Source organism: Lithobates pipiens, unplaced genomic scaffold (assembly GCF_037356315.1).
Source record: "Lithobates pipiens isolate NorthernLeopardFrog02 unplaced genomic scaffold, aLitPip1_a1.2 Scaffold_23, whole genome shotgun sequence".
Taxonomy (NCBI): Eukaryota; Metazoa; Chordata; class Amphibia; order Anura; family Ranidae; genus Lithobates; species Lithobates pipiens.
The window spans coordinates 233,962,998-233,989,398 of record NW_027507785.1 but is presented as its reverse complement, the minus strand read 5'-3'; the positions used below and the strand labels follow the sequence as shown (position 1 = coordinate 233,989,398).

The window sequence follows — 26,401 nt, the reverse complement described above, 5'->3', positions numbered from 1 at the left end:
TTTTGGATGTGTATTTGTATTTTATGTCTGCCTACGGTACAAGTACTATGTTTTGTTTTTTCTTTGCTTTGGATTTGGTCCATGTTGGACTTATTTGATGTAACGTGCCTTAATTGTTTGCAATAAAGGAACATTCTGGTTTGTTAAAAAAAAAAAAAGGTATCAAGGGAGGGATCCTTCTTTTCCAGGAGACGATGAGCCCAGGACTGGGGTTCACCTGCCAGCAGCGAAATAACAAACCCCACCTTGGTGGCTTCAAGAGAAAAGGTCCTTGGTTGCAGGACAAAGAAAAGTTTTACCCCGGTTGCCTGAGAATCTCTCAGGTGTGGGAACCCTGGGTTCTGGTGGCATCATCACCACTGAAGGTGCAACAGAAGTCCCGGAAGCAGAGGGTGTGGATGCAGACAGGGCTTGGACACATTCCTCCAGCTGACTATAGCCCTCTTGTAGGCTCTTCACCGCGAGTAAGAGTAAGTCCAGCAAGGTGGCGGCAGAGCTCGTCAATGGGAGAGGCTCCCTGAGTTGGCTTGGACCTGGCTGTCCAGTACTGTCACATACCTGGTGCTGGAGCCCAGAATGCAGGGAGCGGCCTCTCGTAAGCCTCTAGCTCGAGAACCCCTGGTAGTGGAGACAGGGACTCAAGAGTTCAGAGGGCACAAGTGCTTGATAGATGGCAGATGTGGAACTGGTCCGGACCTCTAAAGTAGCAGGAGAAAGGCAGGCAGGAACAGCAAGCTGGAACTGGTGACTGAAACACTGCAGACAGCTGGGAGGAGTTCTGTAGTGCAGCAGGAGCACAGGATCTGCAGGCTGCGAAGTGGTGCACAGGAACCTGGCAGGAACACTGGAACAGCTGACAGCAAGGAGGTGTCCTGTAGTACAGCAGGAGGACTGGATCAGTAGGTTGCAGGAAGGTGATCAGAGGACAGGCGGTAACACAGGCAGAGTCAGACAGGCGGGATCAATACTAGCGGGCAGTGCAGGTACCAAACGGAGGCAGGAGGGTAGTTGAGGTACAGGCCAGGTCGGTAACAGGCGGGCAGCGATCAATCCAAAGGAAAAGGCAGAAGGGTAGTCGGAGAGGCCAGGGTCGGAAGCAGGCAGCAAACAGACGTCGTCAGGAACAGGCCAGGTAGACAGGAATCAAGTCAACTGGTAACAGGTAGCAGGGTCACAGGAAGCGCTGTAGACTGGACAGCAAGGAGGCACAGTGACAGATTCCCTTAAATAGCCCTCTGGGCGCCAAAAACAGTCACGCGCGCGTCCGCATGAGCCCGTTCGCATTATTGTGCCCCCGCGTACGCCCGTTAGCCCTAACGCGCACCCATGTGCGCCGGTTAGCTCTTAGGATAGGGATTCTGCGGGCAGGTCTTCCATATACCGCGGGATTACCGGGACGTCCTTCTTGACACTTACGTTTTACCATCTGTTAAGCGCAATCTTTTGTCGGTGGCTGGGCACATCTTTTTGATACTTGTGTGGGATCACCGCGGTGCTCTATATTTTTCTTTTTTGGATAGATTGATAGCAGTGCAGCCATTGGCTCCCAGTGCTGTGAATTAAATCCAATGACGCGGGCCAAGTCTGGCATTCTGTGTCTATGGACGCAAATGCTGGACTCAGGAGCACGCCCCAGAGCGCTTCTGATAGGGGTTTACCGATGCAGTGAGGAGCCACAAGCGCCATTGGGGGAACCTAGAAGACGATGATTGGGGCCACTCTGCAAAATGAACAACACAGTGGAGGTAAGTATATGTATGTTATTTAAAAAAAAAAAAAAAAGAGGGTCTGCAACACCTTTAACTTCTAAACCGCTGGCGACAAAAGTGAGTACACCCCTAAGAGAAAATGTCCAAATTGGGCATGTGACTCATTGGTATTACAAGGTCTCAGGTGTGAATGGGGAGCAGGTGTGTTACATTTGGTGTTATCACTGTCACTCTCATACTGGTCACTGGAAGTTCAACATGGCACAGAACTCTCTGGGGATATGAAAAAAAAAAATGTTGCTCTACATAAAAATGTCATAGGCTATAAGAAGATTGCCAAGACCCTGAAACTGAGCTGTAGCACGGTGACCAAGACCATACAGAGGTTTAACAGGACAGGTTCCACTCAGAACAGTTCTCGCCATGGTTGACCAAATAAGTTGAGTGCACCTGTTCAGCGTCATATCCAGAAGTTGTTTTTGGGAAATAGATATATGAGTGCTGCCAGCATTGCTGCAGAGGTTAAAGGGGTGGGGGTCAGCCTGTCAGTGCTCAGACCATACTCTGCACACTGCATCAAATTGGTCTGTATGGCCCAGAAGGAAGCCTCTTCTAAAGATGAGGCACAAGAAAGCCTGAAAACAGTTTGGTGAAGACAGACTAAGGGAAATGGATTACTGGAATGTCCTGTGGTCTGATGGGACCAAGGTAAACTTATTTGGTTCAGATGGTGTCAAGCGTGTGTGGCGGCAACCAGGTGAGGAGTACAAAGAATAGTTTGTCTTGCCTACAGTCAAGCATGGTAGTTGCCTGATGAAGGAGCACGCATGCTCCGAACGCGTGCGCACTGACATCATCACAGCGCGACCCCAAACAACTCATCAGCTGACCTCCGTGACGCTGCGATATCGAGCCAGAGACGCTGGGAACCACCGGACGAGACTCCCCTGGGAGCCCTGTGATGAACCCTAGAACTTATTTTCCTCACAAACATGATGTGCCTGATTTACTCCAACAGAGAGTGAGTGTATTACATTTTAAAATAAATACTTGTGGACTTCAATACTGCACTTAGGTTGGCGCTGTTTTGTCTTCTCTGTTTGTATATCTTTTAAAGGTGTCTTCTACCCTTCAACATGCTGCCTCCCTGCTTGTGCTAGGAAACCTTCTTTTTCCAGTGACTACAGTCTATTATTGCCTAACAATAACTGCTGAATCTTCTGGACCTGTTTTCTAAAAAACTACATTGGAAGTCCAAATACTGCTCTATACCATAGTCACAGTATACCTCCTATCTCCCCACCCCCCCCCTTTATCCCCCCCTCCCAATACCCCTCCCCCACCCCTGATATATATAACCCAGCAGCGCAACAAAAAAACCTGTCTCTCACACTTTCAAGATGACCACTGCTATGCTAAAGAAGCTGAAGGTAAAGGTGATGGACTGGCCAACCATGATTTCAGACCTAAACCCTACTGAGCATGTTTTGGGCATCCTGAAACTGAAGGTGGAGAGAGCAAGGTCTCGAACCACCACCAGCTCCGTGATGTTGTCATGGAGGAGTGAAAGAGGACTCCAGTGGTAACCTGATAAGCTCTAGTGAACTCCATGCCCAAGAGGGTTAAGGCAGTGCTGGAAAATAATGGTGGCCACACAAAATATTGACACTTTGGGCCCAATTTGCACATTTTCACTTAGGGGTGTACTCACTTTTGTTGCCAGCAGTTTAGACATTAATGGTTGTGTGTTGAGTTGTTTTGAGGGGACAGCAAATTTACACTTATACAAGCTGTACACTTTACATTGTAGCAAAGTGTAATTTCTTCAGTGTTGTCACATGAAAAGTTATAATAAAATATTTACAATGTGAGGTGAGGGGTTTACTCACTTTTGTGAAATAATGGAAATTATATATATATATATATATATATATATATATATATATATATATATTATATATATATATATATATACATATACACACACACACACACACACACAGTACCTTGAAAAAGTATTCATAACCCTTAACATTTTCCACTTTTTGTCATGTCACAACCAAAAATATAAATGTATTTTATTGAGATTTTATGCGATAGACCAACACAAAGTGGCACATAATTGTGAAGTGGAATGAAAACGATAAATGGTTTTCAATTTTTTTTACAAATAAATATGTGAAAAGTGTGGCGTGCATTTGTATTCAGCCCCCCTGAGTCAATACTTTGTAGAACCACCTTTTGCTGCAATTACAGCTGCAAGCCTTTTTGGGGATGTCTCTATCAGCTTTGCACATCTAGATAGTCAAATTGTTGCCCAGTCTTCTTTGCAACATAGCTCAAGCTCTGTCAGATTGGATGGAGAGCATCTGTGAACTTGCCACGGTATCTGAATTGGATTTAGGTCTGGACTTTGACTGGGCCATTCTAACACATTAATATGCTTTGATCTAAACCATTCCATTGCAATTCTGGCTGTACGTTTATGGTCGTTGTCCTACTGGAAGGTGAACCTTCGCCCCAGTCTCAAGTCTTTTGCAGACTCTAACAGGTTTTCTAAGATTGGCCTGTATTTGGCTCTATCCATCTTCCCATCAACTCTAACCAGCTTCCCTGTCTCTGCTGAAGAAAAGCACCCCCACAACTTAACCACTACAGCCCCGGACCAATAAACACCTTAAGGACCAGAGGTCTTTTTCCAATTTCGCACTGCGCTGCTTTAACTGGTAATTGCGCGGTCATGCAATATTGCACCCAAACGAAATTTGCGTCCTTTTCTTGTTGCAGGAATATTACAAACTTTTTTTTTTTGCACAAAGTTGTCACTAAATGATATATTGCTCACACATGCTATGGGCAGAAGTCAAATTACACCCCAAAATAAATTCTGCTGCTTCTCCCGAGTACGGGGATACCACATGTGGGGGACTTTTTGGGAGCCTAGCCATGTACGGGACACCGAAAACCAAGCACTGCCTTCCGGATTTAAATATAAAATGCTACCAAAAAAACTGTTAGCGATCGCAGGGATCAGGCCTGACTCTGCGATCGCTGCAGTTATGTGTTTAGTATTTTGTAAGTGACAGTGATCGATCGATACTGCACTTGGGTGGGCTGGGCAGAGGGGCAAAACGCAGGTGCCAGCAGGTATCTGGGCTGATCCCGCTAACAATGCGTTTTTTTGGAACCCTGAACTGCTGGGGACGCTAGTATAGATCTGATCAGATCAGATATTGATCTGTTCAGATTCTATACCACTACAGGAGGTTTATGCTTTGCGTGTGGGTGTTAGCGGTACTGGCACTAACCTAGCACTGCCTGGGGCGACGCAGACCCTGACCCTAAAACCTAATTGATATCACCCGCCGGGTGATCAGGGGGTTAAACCTTTATTGGGTAATAAATGGTGGGTGCCCTGATGCTATAAAAAGCAAACTAACCAGAGTCACCCGTAACACTTATACGGTGATCAGTGGTGAAAGGGTTAACTAGGGGCAATCAGGGGGTTCAAATTTTTATTAGGTAGTATATGGGGGTCCCTGGCGCTATATAAAAACCTGATGGGGAACCTAAATAACTAACTGGCTAACCAGCGTCACCAGTGACACTTATACTGTGATCGCTGGTGAAAGGGTTAACTAGGGGCAATCAGGGGGTTAAAACCAGTATTGGGTAGTATATGGGGGTACCTAACGCTATAAAAACCTGGCGGTGAACCTAAAAAAATAACTAGCTACCTAACGACACTAGTGACACTAATGCAGCGATCAGAAAAACGATCGCTTAGTGACACTGGCAAAAGGGGGTGAAAGGGTTAACTAGGGGCAATCAGGGGGTTAAAACCATTATTGGGTAGTATATCGGGGTACCTAGCACTATAAAAACCTGGCGGTGAACCTAAAAAAATAACTAGCTACCTAGCGACACGAATGCAGCGATCAGAAAAATTATCGCTTAGTGACAGTGGCAAAAGGGGGTGAAAGGGTTAACTAGGGGCAATCAGGGGGTTAAAACCATTATTGGGTAGTATATCGGGGTACCTAGCGATATAAAAACCTGGCGGTGAACCTAAAAAAATAACTAGCTACCTAGCGACAGTAGCGACACTGATGCAGCGATCAGAAAAATGATCGCTTAGTGACACTGGCAAAAGGGGGTGAAAGGGTTAACTAGGGGCAATCAGGGGGTTAAAACCATTATTGGGTAGTATATCGGGGTACCTAGCGATATAAAAACCTGGCGATGAACCTAAAAAAATAACTAGCTACCTAGCGACAGTAGCGACACTGATGCAGCGATCAGAAAAATGATCGCTTAGTGACACTGGCAAAAGGGGGTGAAAGGGTTAACTAGGGGCAATCAGGGGGTTAAAACCATTATTGGGTAGTATATCGGGGTACCTAGCGATATAAAAACCTGGCGGTGAACCTAAAAAAATAACTAGCTACCTAGCGACACTAATGCAGCGATCAGAAAAATGATCGCTTAGTGACAGTGGCAAAAGGGGGTGAAAGGGTTAACTAGGGGCAATCAGGGGGTTAAAACCATTATTGGGTAGTATATCGGGGTACCTAGCGATATAAAAACCTGGCGGTGAACCTAAAAAAATAACTAGCTACCTAGCGACAGTAGCGACACTGATGCAGCAATCAGAAAAATGATCGCTTAGTGGCACTGGCAAAAGGGGGTGAAAGGGTTAACTCTAGGGGCAATCAGGGGGTTTAATCTTTATTGGGGGTGATAGGGAGCTACCCTGGACCTAACACTAACTGCCCTGACAGTTTTAACTGTTACAACTGACACTGAATGCATTGATCAGTAAAGAAATGATCAATGCAATCAGTGACACTGTGACTGGGGGGGGAGGGGTTTGTGTGCCTGTGTGTACCTACATGTCAGTGTAGTGTTGGTGCACACTTACTTTTAGTCTTCTCCTCGTAGTCCGGTCAAAAAGACCGCCCCGAGGAGAATGACATCACTTCCTCCTTCCTGTGTAAACAATACACAGTGGGAGGAAGTTCGTCATTGGCCAGGAGCGATCCAGAGGGGGTGGCCAGAAACCTACGGCCATCCCCTCATCACAGATCGCTTCTGCAGTGAACCGGACCGCCGTATCCAGCAGGAGGGGGTCCGATCGGACCCCCCACCCGCTGGAAGGCAGGCACGTACATCTACGTGCTTGTGCCTGCCTGTGCTATTGTGATGACGTATAATGGCAATACGGCGGTCCTTAAGTGGTTAAACTACTATGTTTCACGGTGGGGATGGTGTGTTCAGGGTGATGTGCAGTGTTTGTTTTCTGCCACACACAGCATTTTGCTTTTAGGACAAAAAGTTCAATCTTGGTCTCACCTGACCAGCCCACCTTCTTCCGCATGTTTGTTGTGTCCCCCACATGGCTTCTCACAAACTGCAAATAGGATTTCCTATGGCTTGCTTCTTGCCACTTTTCCATAAAGGCAAGATTTGTAGAGTGCACGGCTAATAGTTGTCCTGTGGACAGAATCTCCCGCTCTCCTTGACCGATCTGTCAGTTTAGGTGGATGGCCATGTCTTGGTAGGTTTGCAGTTGTGCCATACTCTTTCCATTTTCGGATGGTGGATTGAACAGTGCTCTATGAGATGTCCAAAGCTTGGGATATGTTTTTATAATCTAACCCTGCTTTAAAACGTATCCGTAACCTGTCTGGTGTGTTCCTAGGCCTTCATAATGCTGATTGTTGATTAAGGTTCTCTAACAAACCTCTGAATGCTTCACATAACAGTTGTATGTATACTGAGATTCAATTACACACAGGTGGACTCTATTTACCAATTAGGTGACTTCTGAAGGCGATTGGTTCCAATAGCTTTTAGTTACTTTAAATACTTTTTCAAGGCACTGTGTATGTATGTGTGTATATATATATATACACACACACACACACACACACACACACACACACACACACACACACACACACACACACAGTATATACAGTATAGACACACACACTACAAAAACCTTCTTACGCCAGTTAGTGATGAATGCAAGGCCTTTTGAAAGCAATCTGCTATTAGACAGATATACCTGTCAAAATGGCAACACAGTTTATACAAATGATACAGCTCAGGAAAAATTATTATTGTACACTGAACAGTGTTAATGTTTTACCAAACCTATATTTAACTACTGCTGCAATTGGTTTTCTCTGTATAATTAAATGCCAAACATTAGAAAACATACCATAGTGAGAGGGATTCTTCAGTGTTCTGACATATAAAAATGTTGAGCGGATCCATTCCAATGCAATGTTAACATCTGTGATGGTATGTAGTGTTATTTCTGCATTCAGATGTTCAACAAGATGTCTGTGCAGGCTGATACAAGAGGAGATAAACTACTTTTTCCAATGTCCATTTAAAGTATATTCAGACTTTTTTGCAACTTCATGCTGTATGAGTTGAACATGTTTGATTTTTTTTTTGCTCTTTTAGTTCCTATTGATGTTGCACATATCTGCTTGAACTCTTTCAAAATGTATCAAAATAAATAAATATCATTTATGTTAACAATGCCATATAAGTGTCCATATTTAACCACTTTAATACCAGGCACTTAAACACCTTCCTGCCCAGACCAATTTTGAGCTTTCAGCGCTGTCGCAATTTGAATGACAATTCCGCGGTCATGCTACACGGTACCCAAATGAAATTTTTATCATTTTTTTCCCACAAATAGAGCTTTCTTTTGGTGGTATTTGATCACATCTATGGTTTTTATTTTTTGCGCTACAAATAAAAAAATACCAATTTTTTTTTAAAAAAATATGTTTTTTTGTTTCAGTTTCAAAACTTTGTAAATAAGTACGTTTTCTCCTTCACTGATGGGCACTGATGGGGCTACACTGATGGGCACTGATAGGGCGGCACTGATGGGCACCAATGAAGTAGCACTGATAGGTGGCACTGATAGGGGGCACTGACAGGCGGCACTGATGGGCGACACGGATGGGCACTGATAGGTGGCACAAATTGGCACTGATAGCGGGCACGGATTGGCATGGATGGGCGGCACAGATGGGCATGGATAGGCGGCACAGATGGGCATGGATAGGCGGCACAGATGGGCATGTGTGGGCACTGATACGCGGCACGGATGGGCACTGATAGGCGGCACAGGTGGGCACTCATAGACGGGCACTGATAGGCGGCATTGTATTGTTATATTGTACTAATGGATGCCAATCAGTGCCAAACAATAATGCATGCCAATCAGTGATGCCCATTGTGGGCACTGATAGGCATCCATTATGGGCACTGATTGGCATCCATTGTGGCACTGACTGGCATCCCTGGTGGTCTAGGGAGGATTACCTTTTGTTGGGCATCCCTGGGCATCCCTGGTGGTCTGGTGGCATCCCTGGTGGTCCAGTGTGGGCATCCTCGGGGGGCTGTGCTGATAATCGATCAGCACAGACCCCCCCTGTCAGAGGAGCAGCCGATCGGCTCTCCTCTACTCGCGCCTATTTACACTGTGATCAGCCGTGATTGGACACGGCTGATCACGTGGTAAAGAGTCTCCGTCGGAGACTCTTTACCGAGATCGTAGTTGCCGGGTGTCAGACTGAAACCCCGCAACAACGATCGCCGCGATGCGCGCCCCCGGGGGCGCGCAGCGGCTCATAATCCTGATCACGTCATATGACGTCCGATCAGGATTATGCAACCACTTTGCCACTGTCAATTCCCTATAGGGCGGGCGGCAAGTGGTTAAATAATATACGCTAACTGGAGGTAAGGAAAAGTGGGGTCAAAGTCACATTACTAGGGTAAAAGATATTTCCTGCTTAATTTTGTTTATGACTGGATTTATATAAACCCTCGGTACAGTTTTTAAAAGGAGACCTTTGCTAACAAAATTATAGATGCTGCTATTGCTAATATCTTCTAAAAATGTTAGTTTCCTTGCTGTCATGGTGATTTATTGGGTTCAATACTTTCTAAGTCACTGAGCCAGAACAAGTATGACGAACAGAAGTTCTGACTTACAGCTTGCTACTTTCCGGTCATGCCTCAATAAGACTAACCGAAGCTGGATCTGAACCTGCGACCTTTTCTGTGTCTGGCCCTATCTATTCTTGCTGAGCCACCTGAGATTCTGGACAGTTTATTGGACAGTTCCTTACACAATCTTGCCTTGAACCTTGGACTCTTTGCTCCACCCATGAACTTAACCACCTCAGCCCTGGAAGGATTTACTCCCTTCCTGACCAGAGCATTTTTTGGGATTCTGTACTGTGTCGATTTAGCTGACAATTGCGCGCTCATGCGACATTGTACCCAAACAAAATTGAAGTCCTTTTTCCCCACAAATAGAGCTTTCTTTTGGTGGTATTTGATCACCTCTGCGGTTTTTATTTTTTGTGCTATAAACAAAAGAAGAGCGACAATTTAAAAAAAAAAGCAATATTTTTTACTATTATAATAAATATTATAATAAATATCCCCAAAAAATATATATAAAAAACTAATTTCTTCCACAGTTTAGGCCAATATGTATTCTTCTACATATTTTTGGTAAAAAAAATTTAAAACAAAAATCGCAATAAGTGTATATTGATTGGTTTTCGCAAAAGTTATAGCGTCTACAAAACAGGGGATAGATTTATGGCATTTTTATTATAATTTTTTTTTTTACTAGTAATGGAGGCGAACTGCAATTTTTATCAGGACTGCGACATTAAGGAGGACACATCGGACACTTTTGGAACCGCTGTCATTTATACAGCGATCAGAGCTACAAATAGCCACTGAATTACTGTATAAATGACACTGGCAGGGAAGGGGTTAAACACTAGGGGGGGCGATCAAGGGGTTAAGTGTGTCCTAGGGAGTGAGTCCAACTGTGGGGGGGGGGGGGCTCACTACAACATAGCAAAGATCACTGCTCCCAATGACAGGGAGCTCTTGCTAGGCAGAACAGTGACATGCCTTGTTTACATAGTGTCAGGGACCATGAAACAGACAGAGACAGAAGAACAATCAAATCACATTTGTTTATTAATAAAAATAAAAAGGTAAATAGAAAAAAGCTTAGTCAAGAATAACCAGAGTCCAGTAGCCAGATTGGGTAATCAGCCAGTCCAAAGTTCATAAACCAGATCGGGTAATCAGCCAGTCCAGACGTCAGGGATCCAAGGAGAGCAACCGCAAGCAGGATAGAAGCCAGGAGGGATGTCAGCAAGCCAGTCTTGAAACAAACAGCGGGAGATGGTTCCTAGTGATGTGACCAATGTGAAGGCAATGGAGAAATGAGCTGGAAGGCTTTAAATAGGCAGGTCAGACGAGCATCATTGGGAGCAGCTGGTAACTGTGGAAATAGAAGTGAGCTGGCAATTAGCTGACAGCTGAGCGGCCAGCCCAGAGGAGGAAGGGCTAAGCCAGCCCTGACACATAGGAATCTCCCCGTTCTGCCTCTCCTCGCCGCAATCGCGGGCTGCCAGCAAACAAAGTTCGTGGGACCCGCAGACACGCTTCCACAGCGTGCAATTGACAGGTGCATTCAATGGTAAGTATAGGTACGCCCATTTGCCTTCCTCTGCCATTCTTCCGACGTATATGTGTGCGGCGGTTGGCAAGTGGTTAAGCCATGTCTTTGTACTTCCTACTTGCCAGATTATTGTGCTCTCTCCAGCCATTATCTTGGTCTTGTTACTCCTGCTGACATCCATATCTTCACTACTACTCTTTACCAACCTTTGGCTTGTTCCTCAATTATGCTTCCACTTGATCCCAACCTGCAACCACTTTTACCAACTTTAGGCTTGTTTCAAGAACACGCTTCTGCTTGATTCAAACCTGCAACCACTTGTTATTAACCTATGGCTTGTTTACTGACTACGCTTCTGCTTGACTTCTATCTGCTAAATCTGCTACTAAACCCCAGCTTGCTCACCTCCTGGTGGGGCAATTCTCAAGAGCACAACCTGGTACTAACAGGCAGCAAACTCCCTCTCCACCATCAGGAGCTCTGGTGAAAACCAGTTAATGCTTTGTACCTTGGGAGAGCTTGCGTCATCGGCCAGAGTGACCTGCTTGTATAAGTATCCTACTAATCAGTGGGAGCCCCTCTACTGCTATAGCCACTGGTCTTTGAACCTGATCCCTGACCGAAACACTAACAGTATAAAAAACAAATATGTAAAATCGAGCTATGCAACATAGCCAAATATAATTAAGCCCTAAAAATTCAATAATAATGCACAGTACCTCCGGTGAGTTACCATACACAGAACATGGACACCCCACTTATGTGTGCACTCTCTTAACCATCATACCCTATTTCACCCCTTCTTGAGTCTTATCTACCCTAACTCACAACCTATAACTCTTCTTCTCCCTTTTCTGATCTTCTCTCCTATCTATACCCCCCTACCTCCTAGTGGGGACCGCTCTTCTTTTCTACCCCCCCCTTTACCCACATCTTATTATCAACAGACAATAATAAGACTACAAAATGGTCCCTGTGAACTTACTACGTTAAGGTGATAAACACTACTAGCATGCAGAATGATGATTCAGGCAACTAAAACATCTTCCAGGATGCACCAAAGCCGAGACAAACATGGCGCTCTTCTCTCAAAAAATGAAGATATCACCACACATTTTGAAGAATATTACTTTAAGCTATACAACTTACTGCAAAATAGTGAGGACAAAACAAAAGCGAGTAATCAAGCTTCTCACATACAGGAATTCTTAGCTCAGTATTGCCCTAAGCCTCCCAGCAAGCAGAAGCCATGGGAAGCCCTCTCTCAGTGGAGGAGCTTCAGCGGGCAATAAAACAGATGAATGTAGGGAAGAGCCTGGGTCCAGATGGCTTCACACTAATGCATTAAAAAAGCTTCCAAGACATTCTAATACCTGAAATGCTAAAGACCTTCAACGTACTCAGACCCAAACACCTCATTAGGCAGACTATTAGAAGCCCATATAACCCTTATCCCAAAAGAAGGAAAAGATCATTTACAAGCCTCTAATTATAGGCCAATTTCTCTACTTCATTTAGATATCAAGTTATACACAAAAATATTAGCCAACAGGCTACTACCACTCATCCCTGGCCTCTTATCCACTGACTCATTAGGATTCATCCCAGGTAGAGAGGCCAGAGATAACACCAGACATAACCCTAAATATACACCACTGGCTGAGATCATCGAGCAATAAGGGCTTTCTCCTTTCCCTGGATGCCAAGAAGGCATTTAACAGGGTGGCCTGGGATTACATGCGGGAGGTACTTAAGGGCATTGGTCTTTTACCCCGCATGTACACACACATTAACGCATTGTACACTAACCCTTCGGCAAAGGTGAGAGCTAATGGCCTCCTGTCAAACTCCTTCTCTATAAGCAATGGCACGTTAGGGATGTCCATTATCCCTCCTGATCTTCGTCCTGACGCTGGAACTCTTGGTTAAACAGACTACGCAACACAGACATCAAAGGAATCTCCATAGCACATAAAGAATTTAAGGTAGCCACTTTTGCAGATTACATTTTACTCACCCTACAATCTCCCCGACTTTTACTACCCAACCTTCTGAGGGATATGAAAAACTTTGAAGAACTATCAAACCTCAAAATTAACTACTCCCATGCCCTAAACATCTTACTTAACCCACAAGAGACAGCTCATGCCCAAGACTCATTCCTATTTCAATGGGAGAAAGAAGCCATTACATACCTTGAAATCCAGATCACCAAAAATATAGCTGACATATGTAAACATAATTACCTAAACATACTATCAAAAATCCAAAATAACAAAGGAATGGAACAAGTTAAATATATCCTGGTTTGGCCGCTCGGCCCTAATTAAAATGATTGTCCTCCCCTGCCTCTTATATTTAATGCAGACAATAAAATCCATTACTCATGACTGACCTACTCCAAATCCAAAGGCGGAATCGGCCTCCCTGACCTCCACAAGTATCACCTAGCATGCCATCTGTCCAGAATTGTAGATTGGAACCTACATTACCTAGAAAAAGCTTGGTTTACGATAGAAAAATGCTTTATACACACCCCTACATACACATGTTCTCCCATGGCTACCAACCCGACTGTGGCCCCAAAGCCTGAAGACACATCCACTTATATACCCCTCACTACTTGTCCACACACTTGGGACCAATTTCTTTCCTACGCAGAAATCCTGAATTCCCCCCTGGGGAATCTGACACATTTCTCCACAAGGAATGGTCACATAATGAGGTAAGGGCACATCAGTTCTTCCATAAAGGTGCCATCCGAACTTCACAGGACCTAATGTCTGAGTCCTGCACAAACACATTCCCCTCCTGGTCATACAGACAAGTGAGACACTTTTTAACCTCTTCAACATCAACCACAACATGGACTAGAAAATTTACACCATTTCAAACCCTATGCTACAGCAACACACCTCAAAGACATCTCATATCAAACATTTATGCCCTACTTCAAGACGACACCCCTGTGTCAGCCACTGAAAACCCATGCAACTCATGGGAAAAAGACTTACAAATGACACTGATGGATAAGGACTGGGAATCCATTTACACACTTGCCCATAAGGGGTCAATGAGTGTAGCGATCCAAGAAAATGGGAATAAAATTATAACCAAATGGTACAGGACCCCATCACGACTACTCAAATTCTCACCCTCAATTCAGAATGTATGCTGGAGATACAAAAAAGGAGTAGGATTCATGATACACATTTGGTGGGAGTGCGACACCATTCAAACATTCTGGAAAGAAGTACACTCCATTATAGAACAGGTCACCACCAATACGCTGAATTATAACCCCACTTAATACCTCCTGTACTACCCAAACACGACTATCACAAATCCTTAGCCATGCATATGGTCAACGCGGTGAGGATCTGCATTCCAATACATTGGAGATAAACAGAAATATCAACCTTTAGAGAATGGCTACTCAGAATAGCCAAAATAGAAGAAATGGAAGAGCTGATATTTACCACACAGGAACGCATACAAAAATTTACAACCACCTGGGCCTGCTGGAACCACTTTAAAACATCGGACCATTACAAATAATACTTCTCTAGGTAACCTCTAAAAACTCCTGCTCCACCTCTTTCCTCCCCTCCCCCCCCCCCCCCATATCTGGGGCAGAGGGCAGGAAATATTGCCGAAGAGCGGTCCCCACTCTCTCTCTCTTTCTTTCTTACTTCCTCCCCTTCTGACTTCTACCATTTCACCCCTTTATCCCCCCCCCCAGCTTCCCCCTCTTAAAATCTCTCCTGATATCCATCCCCCTCACCATTTGAAATACAAATACCCACACAACGATATATAGCTAAACAATCTGCTTAGGACAACCCACCATATACATTTAAACAGTCCCTGACCTAAGAAAAGTCAAGTTAAATGTCCCACCCTTTGTCATTGCTGCGAGAAAACCTGTAGATAGTGGTCTAAGTGGCATTGCTTTCAGTTGTAATATGACTCGACACAATATGGGTATCCCCACTTAAGAGGTTATTATATCGGTTGTACTCACAAGGTTCATAAGGTTTACTCATTGATAAGATGTACTTGATTATATAAGATCCCAAATATTTTCCATGACTTAGGCCCCTTTCACACGGGACAGATCCGTGAACATGCGCTTGCTCAGCAGGGATCGCTACGTTGATCCCCGTTGAGCCGGTGGATGACAGGGCGGTCCCTGCACACTGTGCAGGGACCACCCTGTCAGATCTCTGCTCTCCTCTATGGGGGATCGGATGAACACATCTGTCACTATGCTTTGATGTACACACATGGAAGCTTTCCTTGATATGTACATGTTAAATGCTCTGTAACCATTTCCTTTATGTGTCTTTCAATAAAATCTTTTATGGAAAAAAAATAAAATAATGCACAGTATTCTAAATTTAATTGCTTATAAGATATTGCACGTTGCACATTTCCATTCATTTTTGCTTTACATTACGGAATACATATTCCAATAAATTGTAAACAAGGCAAGTGACACTTAATTTTGTGCTCCTAGTTGAATAAACATGTTCAGTGCAGTTTAGTTTTATTACTACTCAGAAAATAAGAGCTAAATTCTGGGAGGAGATAATGGGTGTATAGGGAAAAGAACAAGGACCCATAAGTAAAAACATTTAGATCGCATGTAGGAAGACAACAGTTATGCCCCGTACAGACGATCTGAGTTTTCGTTGGAAAAATCTTGGATGTTTTTTCCGACGGACTTCCGCTCAAGCTTGGCTTGTATACACATGGTCATACAAAAGTTCTCTGAACTTTCGACCGTCAAGAACGCGGTAACGTACAACACTATGACGAGCCGAGAAAATGAAGTTCAATGCTTCCAAGCATGCGTCAAATTGTTTCCGAGCATGCATAGGAATTTTGCACGTCGGAATAGCTACAGAGGATCGGAATTTCCGATCTGAACTTTTTCTGTCTGAAAAATAGAGAACCTGCTCTCAATCTTTTGCTGGCGGAAATTCCGCCAGCAAAAGTCCGATGGAGCATACACACGGTCGGAATATCCAACCAAAAGCTCTCATCAGATTTTTGCTTGTGGGATTTACGATCATGTGACCAGGGCTTAAGAGATGAGATTATTGACCGTGTGCAGTCCCAGCATGGCTTAAGCCAACTCGTTTGCTTCTTGCTAATAAAAAAGAAGCATTATACTTGAAACATTTGTATATCATGCATATTTAAAACTTAACTGCAACCAAAATTTAAAACAGAAAAAAATCATCAGTTCTTATTTTTATTTCACTTTGGCTGTACTTAACCACTTGCCGACCGCCGCACGCCGATGTACGTCGGCAGAATGGCACGGGCAGGCATAAGGGCTTACATGTACGTCCCTTGCCTCCCGCGGGTCGGGGGCCCGATCGGGCCCCCGCCCGGTGCCTGCGGCGGTCGGTATTCGTTCGGGAGCGATCCCGGACGAGGGGACGGCCATTCATTCATGGCCACCCCCTCGCGATCGCTCCCGGCGAATGAAATTGTCCGGTGACATCACTTCCTCTCCTGTAATGTAAACACAGGAGAGGAAGTGATGTATTCTCTCCTCCGTGTCGGTAGTTTTTGTTCCGGCACCGAGGAGAGAGCATCGGTGAGTTGCACAAGCACTACACTACACAGTAGAACATGCCAGGCACACTCACACCCCCCCTTTACCCCCCGATCACCCCCCAATTTCCCCTGCCCCCCCAGTCACAGTGACACCAATTGCTTTTTTTTTTTTTTTTTGCATTGGTGTCATTTGTGACTGTAATAACTGTTAGGGCAGTTAGGGTTAGCCCCCTTTAGTTCTAATGTGCCCCCCTAACCCCCCCAATAAAGGTTTAACCCCGTGATCACCCCCCGTCGCCAGTGTCACTAAGGCAGGGTTCACATTGCAGCGGTTTATGAGAACGAATGTGATTTGCACCGCACTGCAGTGCAAATCACATCCGATCTCTGTGCGATTCGAGTTCAGCCATTCGCCGCACCCGCCACACCCGCCGCAAATTCGCACGGGACCCTTTTTTTGGCCCGCAGCAGAATCGGATCGCATGGGTGTTCACACCATGCGATCCGAGTTTGCAGATCGCACTGCGATATGCGAACTGATCTGGGGGTGTCAGTAACATTTCACTGACACTCCCAGCAGTTCGCATAGGGCAGTGTGAACTGCCGCCGGGAGGCATGCGATGCGGGAACCCGCCGCGGATTCGTGGCGTTTCCGCATCGCTCCAGTGTGAACCCAGCCTAATAAGCGATCATTTTTCTGATCGCCGTATTAGTGTCACAGGTGACGCTAGTTAGGCAGGTAGGTATTTAGGTTCGCCGCAGCTTTTTATAGCGCCAGGGACCCCCATATACTACCGCATAAAGCCCCCTGATTGCCCCCTAGTTAACCCTTTCACCAGTGATCACCATATAACTGTTACAGGTGACGCTGGTTGGTTAGTTATTTTTTTATAGTTTCAGGGCACCCGCCATTTATTACCTAATAAAGGTTTAACCCCCTGATCACCCGGCGGGTGTCATTTGTGACTGTAATAACTGTTAGGGCAGTTAGGGTTAGCCCCCTTTAGTTCTAAGGTACCCCCCTAACCCCCCAATAAAGGTTTAACCCCGTGATCACCCCCCGTCGCCAGTGTCACTAAGGCTGGGTTCACATTGCAGCGGTTTATGAGAACGGATGTGATTCGCACCGCACTGCAGTGCAAATCACATCCGATCTCTGTGCGATTCGAGTTCAGCCATACAGATAGTATGGCTGAATTCGTGTCGCACCCGCCGCACCCGCCGCAAACTCGCACGGGACCCTTTTTTTGGTCCGCAGCAGAATCGGATCGCATGGGTGTTCACACCATGCGATCCGAGTTTGCAGATCGCACTGCGATATGCGAACTGATCTGGGGGTGTCATTAACATTTCACTGACACTCCCAGCAGTTCGCATAGGGCAGTGTGAACTGCCGCCGGGAGGCATGCGATGCGGGAACCCGCCGCGCATTCGTGGCGTTCCCGCATCGCTCCAGTGTGAACCCAGCCTAATAAGCGATCGTTTTTCTGATCGCTGTATTAGTGTCACAGGTGACGCTAGTTAGGCAGGTAGGTATTTAGGTTCGCCGCAGCTTTTTATAGCGCCAGGGACCCCCATATACTACCGCATAAAGCCCCCTGATTACCCCCTAGTTAACCCTTTCACCAGTGATCACCATATAACTGTTACAGGTGACGCTGATTGGTTAGTTATTTTTTTTATAGTTTCAGGGCACCCGCCATTTATTACCTAGTCTCACTAGTGTACCCCTAAATTTAGGGGTGTCTACTTTCCAAAATCGGGTCATTTGGGGGGGGTTTGTGCCATCTTGGCATTTTATGGCCTTCAAAACTGTAACGCCCTTAGAAAGCCTGAAGGCGGTGCTTGGTTTTCGGGGCCCCGTACGCGGCTAGGCTCCCAAAAAGTCCCACATATGTGGTATCCCCGTACTCAGGAGAAGCAGCAGAATTTATTTTGGGGTGTCATTTCACATATGCCCATGGCATGCGTGAGCAATATATCATTTAGTGACAACTTTGTGAAAAAAAAAAAAAAAAAAAAAAGTTTGTAATTTTCCCGCAACTTGTGGCAAAATATTAAATATTCCATGGACTCAACATGCCTCTCAGCAAATAGCTTGGGGTGTCTACTTTCTAAAATGGGGTCATTTGTGGGGGTTTTGTGCCATCTTGGCATTTTATGGCCTTCAAAACTGTAATAGGTAGTGAGGAGTGAAGTCAAATATTTACGCCCTTAGAAAACCTGAAGGCGGTACTTGGCTTTCGGGGCCCCGTACGCGGCTAGGCTCCCAAAAAGTCCCACATATGTGGTATCCCCGTACTCAGGAGAAGCAGCAGAATTTATTTTGGGGTGTCATTTCACATATGCCCATAGCATGTGTGAGCAATATATCATTTAGTGACAACTTTGTGAAAAAAAAATAAAAAAAAATTAAAGTTTGTAATTTTCCCGCAACTTGTGGCAAAATATAAAATATTCCATGGACTCAAAATGCCTCTCAGCAAATAGCTTGGGGTGTCTACTTTCTAAAATGGGGTCATTTGTGGGGGTTTTGTGCCATCTTGGCATTTTATGGCCTTCAAAACTGTAATAGGTAGTGAGGCGTGAAATCAAAAATTTACGCCCTTAGAAAGCCTGAAGGCGGTGCTTGGTTTTCGGGGCCCCGTACGCGGCTAGGCTCCCAAAAAGTCCCACATATGTGGTATCCCCATACTCAGGAGAAGCAGCAGAATTTATTTTGGGGTGTCATTTCACATATGCCCATAGCATGTGTGAGCAATATATCATTTAGTGACAACTTTGTGTAAAAAAAAAAAAAAAAAATTTTTTTTGTCATTATTCAATCGCTTGAGGCAAAAAAATAAAATATTCAATGGGCTCAACATGCCACTTATCAATTTCCTCAGGGTGTCTACTTTCCAAAATGGGGTCATTTGGGGGGGTTTTGTACTGCCCTGCCATTTTAGCACCTCAAGAAATGAGATAGGCAGTCGTAAACTAAAAGCTGCGTAAATTCCAGAAAACGTACCTTAGTTTGTAGATGTGACAACTTTTGCGCAAACCAATAAATATACAATTATTGACTTTTTTTTTACCAAAGACATGTGGCTGAATACATTTTGGCCTAAATGTATGACTAAAATTGAGTTTATTGGATTTTTCTAATAACAAAAATTAGAAAATATCATTTTTTTTCAAAATTTGCGGTCTTTTTACGTTTATATCGCAAAAAATAAAAATCGCAGAGGCAATCAAATACCTTCAAAAGAAAGCTCTATTTGTGGGAAGAAAAGGACGCAAATTTTGTTTGGGTACAACATTGCATGACCGCGCAATTACCAGTTAAAGCAGCGCAGTGCCAAATTGTAAAAAGACCTCTGGTCATTTACCAGCAAAATGGTCCGGTCTGAAGGTGGTTAAGCCAACCATAGACGGTTCGAATTTTGGCTGGTTCAGGAGGAATGGAACCATGTATGGCTAGCCTGCTGGATTTTACATGCAACTTTTGCAAGAGGATGTTTCAGCTTCTACAATAATCACTGTGTTCTCTCGGTGTGGACGGAAATTTGCTCAGTCTATGGCTGCAAAAAAAACAAAAAAGTGCCACTGCCCCCATCTATAACTGGCCAGTCTATTGATGGCTTTAAGTTTTAGAAAATATTTCTAATCAAAGCAAGGTTTGGCAGTAGTGTAATCACAAGATAATTACTGACCTGCTTTCAATTGTGTCTGCACCATCTAACATTTGTATATATTTCTCCTTAGTGCTTAACCTTGTCATGATAACAGCTGTGGCTGTAGAATCAAACTGAGGTAGATAAAAATTACTGTTACTGTATATCATACTATTCAAGGCACCACTATATATTTGGTAATCATGAAGAACATAGAGATACGAAATTACTGGCTGGCTCTATCTTACTTACTCAGTTGGTCAAAGTAGTTATGACTGTTCAGAAAATGAAGAAACAACCCATAGAACTATACAGTTTTTTTCTTAGTTTTGGATCAAATGGGAAAGGGTTAGAACCCATATCAGGCTTTTGCTGCTATCTAGGCCTCCATTAGTGAAAATCACACAAATTTCCTGTTCTGTTGACAATGTTTAACGAGACGGGAAGTCTAGAACTACCTGAATGTTTAACTAGTCAAATATGGAACACAGTAAAATCAGAGTTTCATATTCAAATACTCATAGATAATGATTTCACACTTCTTGTGGATAGGGTTCAAACAAGTGAAATCAATGAAATAGAATGTTTTTTTTAATACACTTACGACTGAAACAATATATAACAACTGTACCTGAGGTCTACCTGCTCTTCCGATCATTTGCAGAATGTCTGTCTCACTGTACTCCTGGAACGCTCCTGATGCATAATGCATTGTGGATTTTATGATCACCAGATGAGCTGGAAGGTTAACACCCATAGCCAAAGTGCTGGTGGTAACTGGCAATATCAAATTAACAAAAAATAAATAAAAAATTAAAACTTTGATATTAGTAAAGCTATGCAAATATAAATGTTTACATACTGCTAGCTGGTATTTCCCACTTATGTCTCTGCAATAGGCTTTCCTGGTGTTTTACATGCATTAGGCTTCATCCTATAGAAGGTGCATTTTGCTGAAAACCATTCCAAAGATGTATCGAGCAGGACCTTTTTAACTAATTGCACCTTGCACCAAAACATAGAAGGGTAATTACAGCCTTAGACCCCGTACACACTATTCGATTTTCTACAGATTTTTGTCTTCAGATTTATCAAAACAATATAATATGAAGTCAAACCTTAAGAGTTTCAATTTGTATGCAATCAGGCAGGCCCTTGCACATAATGGTTTTGGTAAATCTGAAGACATAAATCTGCAGAAAATCTAATAGTGTATATGGGGCCTTAGACGTAAGATGGCACTGTCACTTGATCCTGCTGAAAATTGTTTACTAGGACATGAACTCATATCTATGAGTAAATACCTGATCATGCAATGTTTCTTATTCCAGTATCACTAGCAAACATTTGCACTGACATATGTGGAGGACTAAAATAAGGTTATGCAGTGGTCAGTGGTGGTCTTTTTATTTATCAAAGTTTCACTAGCTAGTTGGAAAATATCCATGCTGGCATGGAGTCACAGCAGAGCCTGGTGCCGAAATAACTTTTATGAGGATCCATTACTCTTATATTCATAGACATAAACACAAATGACCATTTACATTTATGGAAAAGGCTACATTGACAGGACATATGCCTGTGTCCACTCTTTATAATTTATATCATAGAAGCTGGCCTGAGTAGAGTTTAGCTCTATGATTGATAGGTAGAGGATATGTAGAATAGCCTTAAGAATCGTTACTACTTAAATATTTCCACTTATACAATAGTAGGGTCTTACAAAGTACTGGCAGGTCCCCCTCTGTAAAAGTTGCTTCAATGGTTCTCCTGTCAGACACATCCATTCCAGCATGGTGGAATCCAACTCCATAAAGCATAAGATCTGTAAAGAAAGTATTTACTGAAAAATATACAGTATCTCACATAAGTGAGTAAACCCCTCACATTTTTGTAAATATTTTATTATATCTTTTCATGTGACAACACTGAAGAAATAAACAAACACTGAAGAAATTACACTTTGCTACAATGTAAAGTAGTGAGTGTACAGCTTGTATAACAGTGTAAATTTGTTGTCCCCTCAAAATAACTCAACACACAGCCATTAATGTCTAAACCGCTGGCCCAAAAGTGAGTATATCCTAAAGTGAAAATGTTCAAAATGGGCCCGACAAGCTATTTTGCTTTCCCTGTGTCATGTAACTCATTCATGTTACAAGGTCTGAGGTGTCTCCAGATCTAAACCCTATTGAGCATCTGTGTGGCATCCTCAAACAGAAGGTGGACGAGTGCAAGGTCTCTAACATCCACCAGCTCCATGATGTCATCATGGAGGAGTGGAAGAGGACTTCAGTGGGAACCTGTGATGCTCTGGTGAACGCCATGCCCAAGGGGGTTAAGGCAGTGCTGGAAAATGATAGTGATCACACAATATACTGACACTTTGGGCCCAATTTGGACATTTTCAGTTAGGGGTGTACTCACTTTTGTTGCCAGCGGTTTAGACACTAATGGCTGTGTGTTGAGTTATTTTGAGAGGACAGCAAATTTACACAGTTATACAAGCTGTACACTCACTACTTTACAATGTAGCAAAGTTTTATTTTCTAAGTGCCGATTCACGCAGGGGCGACTTCAATGTTGTCCAACTTTGAAGCCACCCCGCACAGCACGACCTCAGTGTGGCTTGCAAACGACTTCTTCAATAGAAGTCAATGCAAGATTCTCGGAAGTCACCCCAAAGTAGTACAGGAACCTTTTTCTAAGTCAGAGCGACTTGAGTCACTCCCATTATAATGGTTCCATTGCACTGCATGGAGCGTGACTTGTCAGGCGGATAAGTCGCCTAACAGGTTGCCCCAGTGTGAATTGGCACTCAATGTTGTCACATGAAAAGATATAATAAAATATTTACAAAAATGTGAGGGGTGTACTCACTTTCGTGAGATACTGTATACTATTAAGCCTACTAAAGCTGGCCATAGATAGATTACAATTTGTCCAGTTCAGCAGGAAACAGCTGAATTCTGATCCAGCTATAGCCATTACAACTTGACGTAGCTCAATCTATTGACTGACTTCCGTCAAACAAGAATGCTGGAAAACTTGTATTCTGACAGCGCAGACCTGCTGTCAGAATAAAATGGCACAGTGAGGGGGATTTCTCCATCCATCTCGCTTGTGTGAATTGGGACATTTCTGAACCGTTTCTGGGTAGCTTTAGTGAAATATGGCAAACCTATGACTGCAGTGGAAAGTCAGAGCAGTGTGTGACATTCTGTAATTCTGCAGCTGATGGATCAGTGGTTATATAGGATTATGACAGAAACAAACACATAGTAATGAAAAACTTGCCTCTCAATTTTCCATCTTTTATAACATTAGCAGACCTTTGCAGCCTAATACAAAGGAAAGCAAAACAACATAAAGCAAGAAAATCAACCATTACACTGTAACCAAAATGTCCTATTACAATACAGCAAAAGTCATATGATGGTTAGTTGGACTGATATCTTGTGATTATAATAACTGTGTTTGAACATGAATGTAATTATTGTGGCATAGTGTATAAATATAATAACACACTGGGTACTCTTTTTTTTTACATCAGCGCTAATAGCAAAAGTGTCTAATGTTTTTTTTGTTTACCAATGATTTTATTGAATATGAAAATGAAAACCATCAAGTTACAATGCAAAGTCATAGACATCGTAAATATAAACCATTATGATATAGTCCAGTAGTACATACATATCAAGTGTAAATGGTTACAGTTAGTAAAAATAACATTATCAGTATTAATTTGACTGCCCACATTTTGGAATCAAAACTTTCGTTATTCTTGAAATAAGAATATCTTAGGGTTGTCTCTAACTTGATGCTACATACCTAACTAAGAAGGGGAAAACAACACAAAAAAAGGGGGGGGGGAAGAGAGGGGAGAAGAGCAGGGAATAAGGGCATAGTAAAAACAGGGATGAACAGCGGCGCTAGATATGGTGATAACATAAAATTATATAGCAACTGGAATATAGGTATACATAAAATGTGTGTGAATAAGCACACATAATATTAAAACATTTGTTAAAACATAATGTCCATAAATGATCCGAGATCTTGTATGATTAGCACCTGGAGGCAGCTCCCTTAGAGTGAAGCGATGAGCTCTGTGTAGAAATGGGAACAGAGGGGAGCCAGACTGAGTGCAGTATAAATCATATATTTAATAAAAACAAGTAGTAACTCACAGGTTAAATTAGATGAGTTCAGTATGTGGTGAAAATCGTCAGTCCTGGAGTCTCATAAAAGTCTTCCCTTTGCAGCCTGGGGCACTGGTGTGATCTTACAGGGATCCAGAGAATGCTGGGAACCAGGAGGCAGGAAACAAGAAGCAGCTGGTCGTGACTTCACAGGAACAGGAAATGTAATTATTCACAGTGGCAAGGAATGGTAATGCATTTCGAAGCTACAGCTTCTTCATGAGACCATGATTGGCTGGCAAACCTGGCAGTCTTATATTACAGAGGAAATAGAAACAGAGAGATCTGATGGGCTGGCCAGCCCGTCAATCAAATACACAGATTCAAAGAGGTAGATGGCTGGAGACCGAAGTGAATGTAAATATGAGTAAGAAGCTTGCTAGCTTAGAACCCTAATATTATACCTAGCATAGAGTCCTCTCTTTCCTCTATTCTCACCATTTTATTAATTCATTATAATTTATAATAATCAATTGATTTCCAAATTGCTAATAATTTTCTTAATTCATTTTTTAGTTAATTTACTTATAAAAATGTATTCATTTTAAATTTGAGGTATATTTATAGGTTTTATATTTATGTATTTAATCAATTAGTGAATTGATCGATTTCTGCAAACGTTATAAACGTATCTTCTACTATTAATCAGCAAGCTGCTTACTCATATTTACATTCACTTCGGTCTCCAGCCATCTACCTCTTTGAATCTGTGTATTTGATTGACGGGCTGGCCAGCCCATCAGATCTCTCTGTTTCTATTTCCTCTGTAATATAAGCCTGCCAGGTTTGCCAGCCAATCATGGTCTGATGAAGAAGCTGTAGCTTCGAAATGCATTACCATTCCTTGCCACTGTGAAAATTCACATTTCCTGTTCATGTGAAGTCACGACCAGCTGCTTCTTGTTTCCTGCCTCCTGGTTCCCAGCATTCTCTGGATCCCTGTAAGATCACACCAGTGCCCCAGGCTGCAAAGGGAAGACTTTTATGAGACTCCAGTACTGACAATTTTCACCACATACTGAACTCCTCTAATTTAACCTGTGAGTTACTACTTGATTTTATTAAATATATGATTTATACTGCACTCAGTCTGGCGCCCCTCTGCTCCCAAGTGAATAAGGGCATGCTCTGGCTCAACGACGGGTGGGCGCTATTCATAAGAACAACCATTGACCTTGGGTCTTACTGATCAAAGGATGACCAAGAGACCCTTTTTTTCCAAATATTGGCATAGTATCTATTAAACCTGATCGCCTCCATGCCTCTTATTATCTGGTCCCAAAGAACCGTCGGCAATCTCCAGTGCAAGGCAATTGTCCAGTGCAGCGCACTGAAGAGCGTATGTCCCAGCTTCTGAGCCAGGGGGGGGGGGGGCCCGGGAAGGCCCATCTGGTGGGTAATGTTTCTTGTATTCCTGTGATTTGGGCCAATTTATCAGCTACTTTTTGCCATATGGGCAGGAGGACCTTGGGAGGGTACCCCTGTCCGGACATCCTCGGAAGCAGCTCCCTGGGATCAAAGGATTAAATTTGTTCAATCTTGAGGGGGTATAATACCACTTAGTGTGGAGTTTTATAACAGTTTCCCTAACTGCCAGGGATTTTGTGCATTTTCTCCTATGTGATATCACATCCAACCACACATCAGGAGCTATATCCAGGCCTGTTTCTGTCTCCCAACCAAGCATAGCTTGTGACTTTGCAGGGAGATCTAACTCATTGAGAAGTCGAT

General features: G+C 43.4%; 1 protein-coding gene across 1 annotated transcript in view; it reads right to left on the bottom strand.

Moving 5' to 3' along the window:
- HFM1 (helicase for meiosis 1) overlaps window positions 1-26,401 on the bottom strand; it is a 397,375-nt gene that overhangs the window by 249,424 nt on the left and 121,550 nt on the right. The window contains 5 exon segments of the mRNA XM_077451089.1: window positions 7,936-8,069; window positions 20,508-20,602; window positions 21,100-21,245; window positions 22,192-22,293; window positions 23,766-23,809. Of these exon segments, the coding sequence (XP_077307215.1) occupies window positions 7,936-8,069; window positions 20,508-20,602; window positions 21,100-21,245; window positions 22,192-22,293; window positions 23,766-23,809 (521 nt within the window).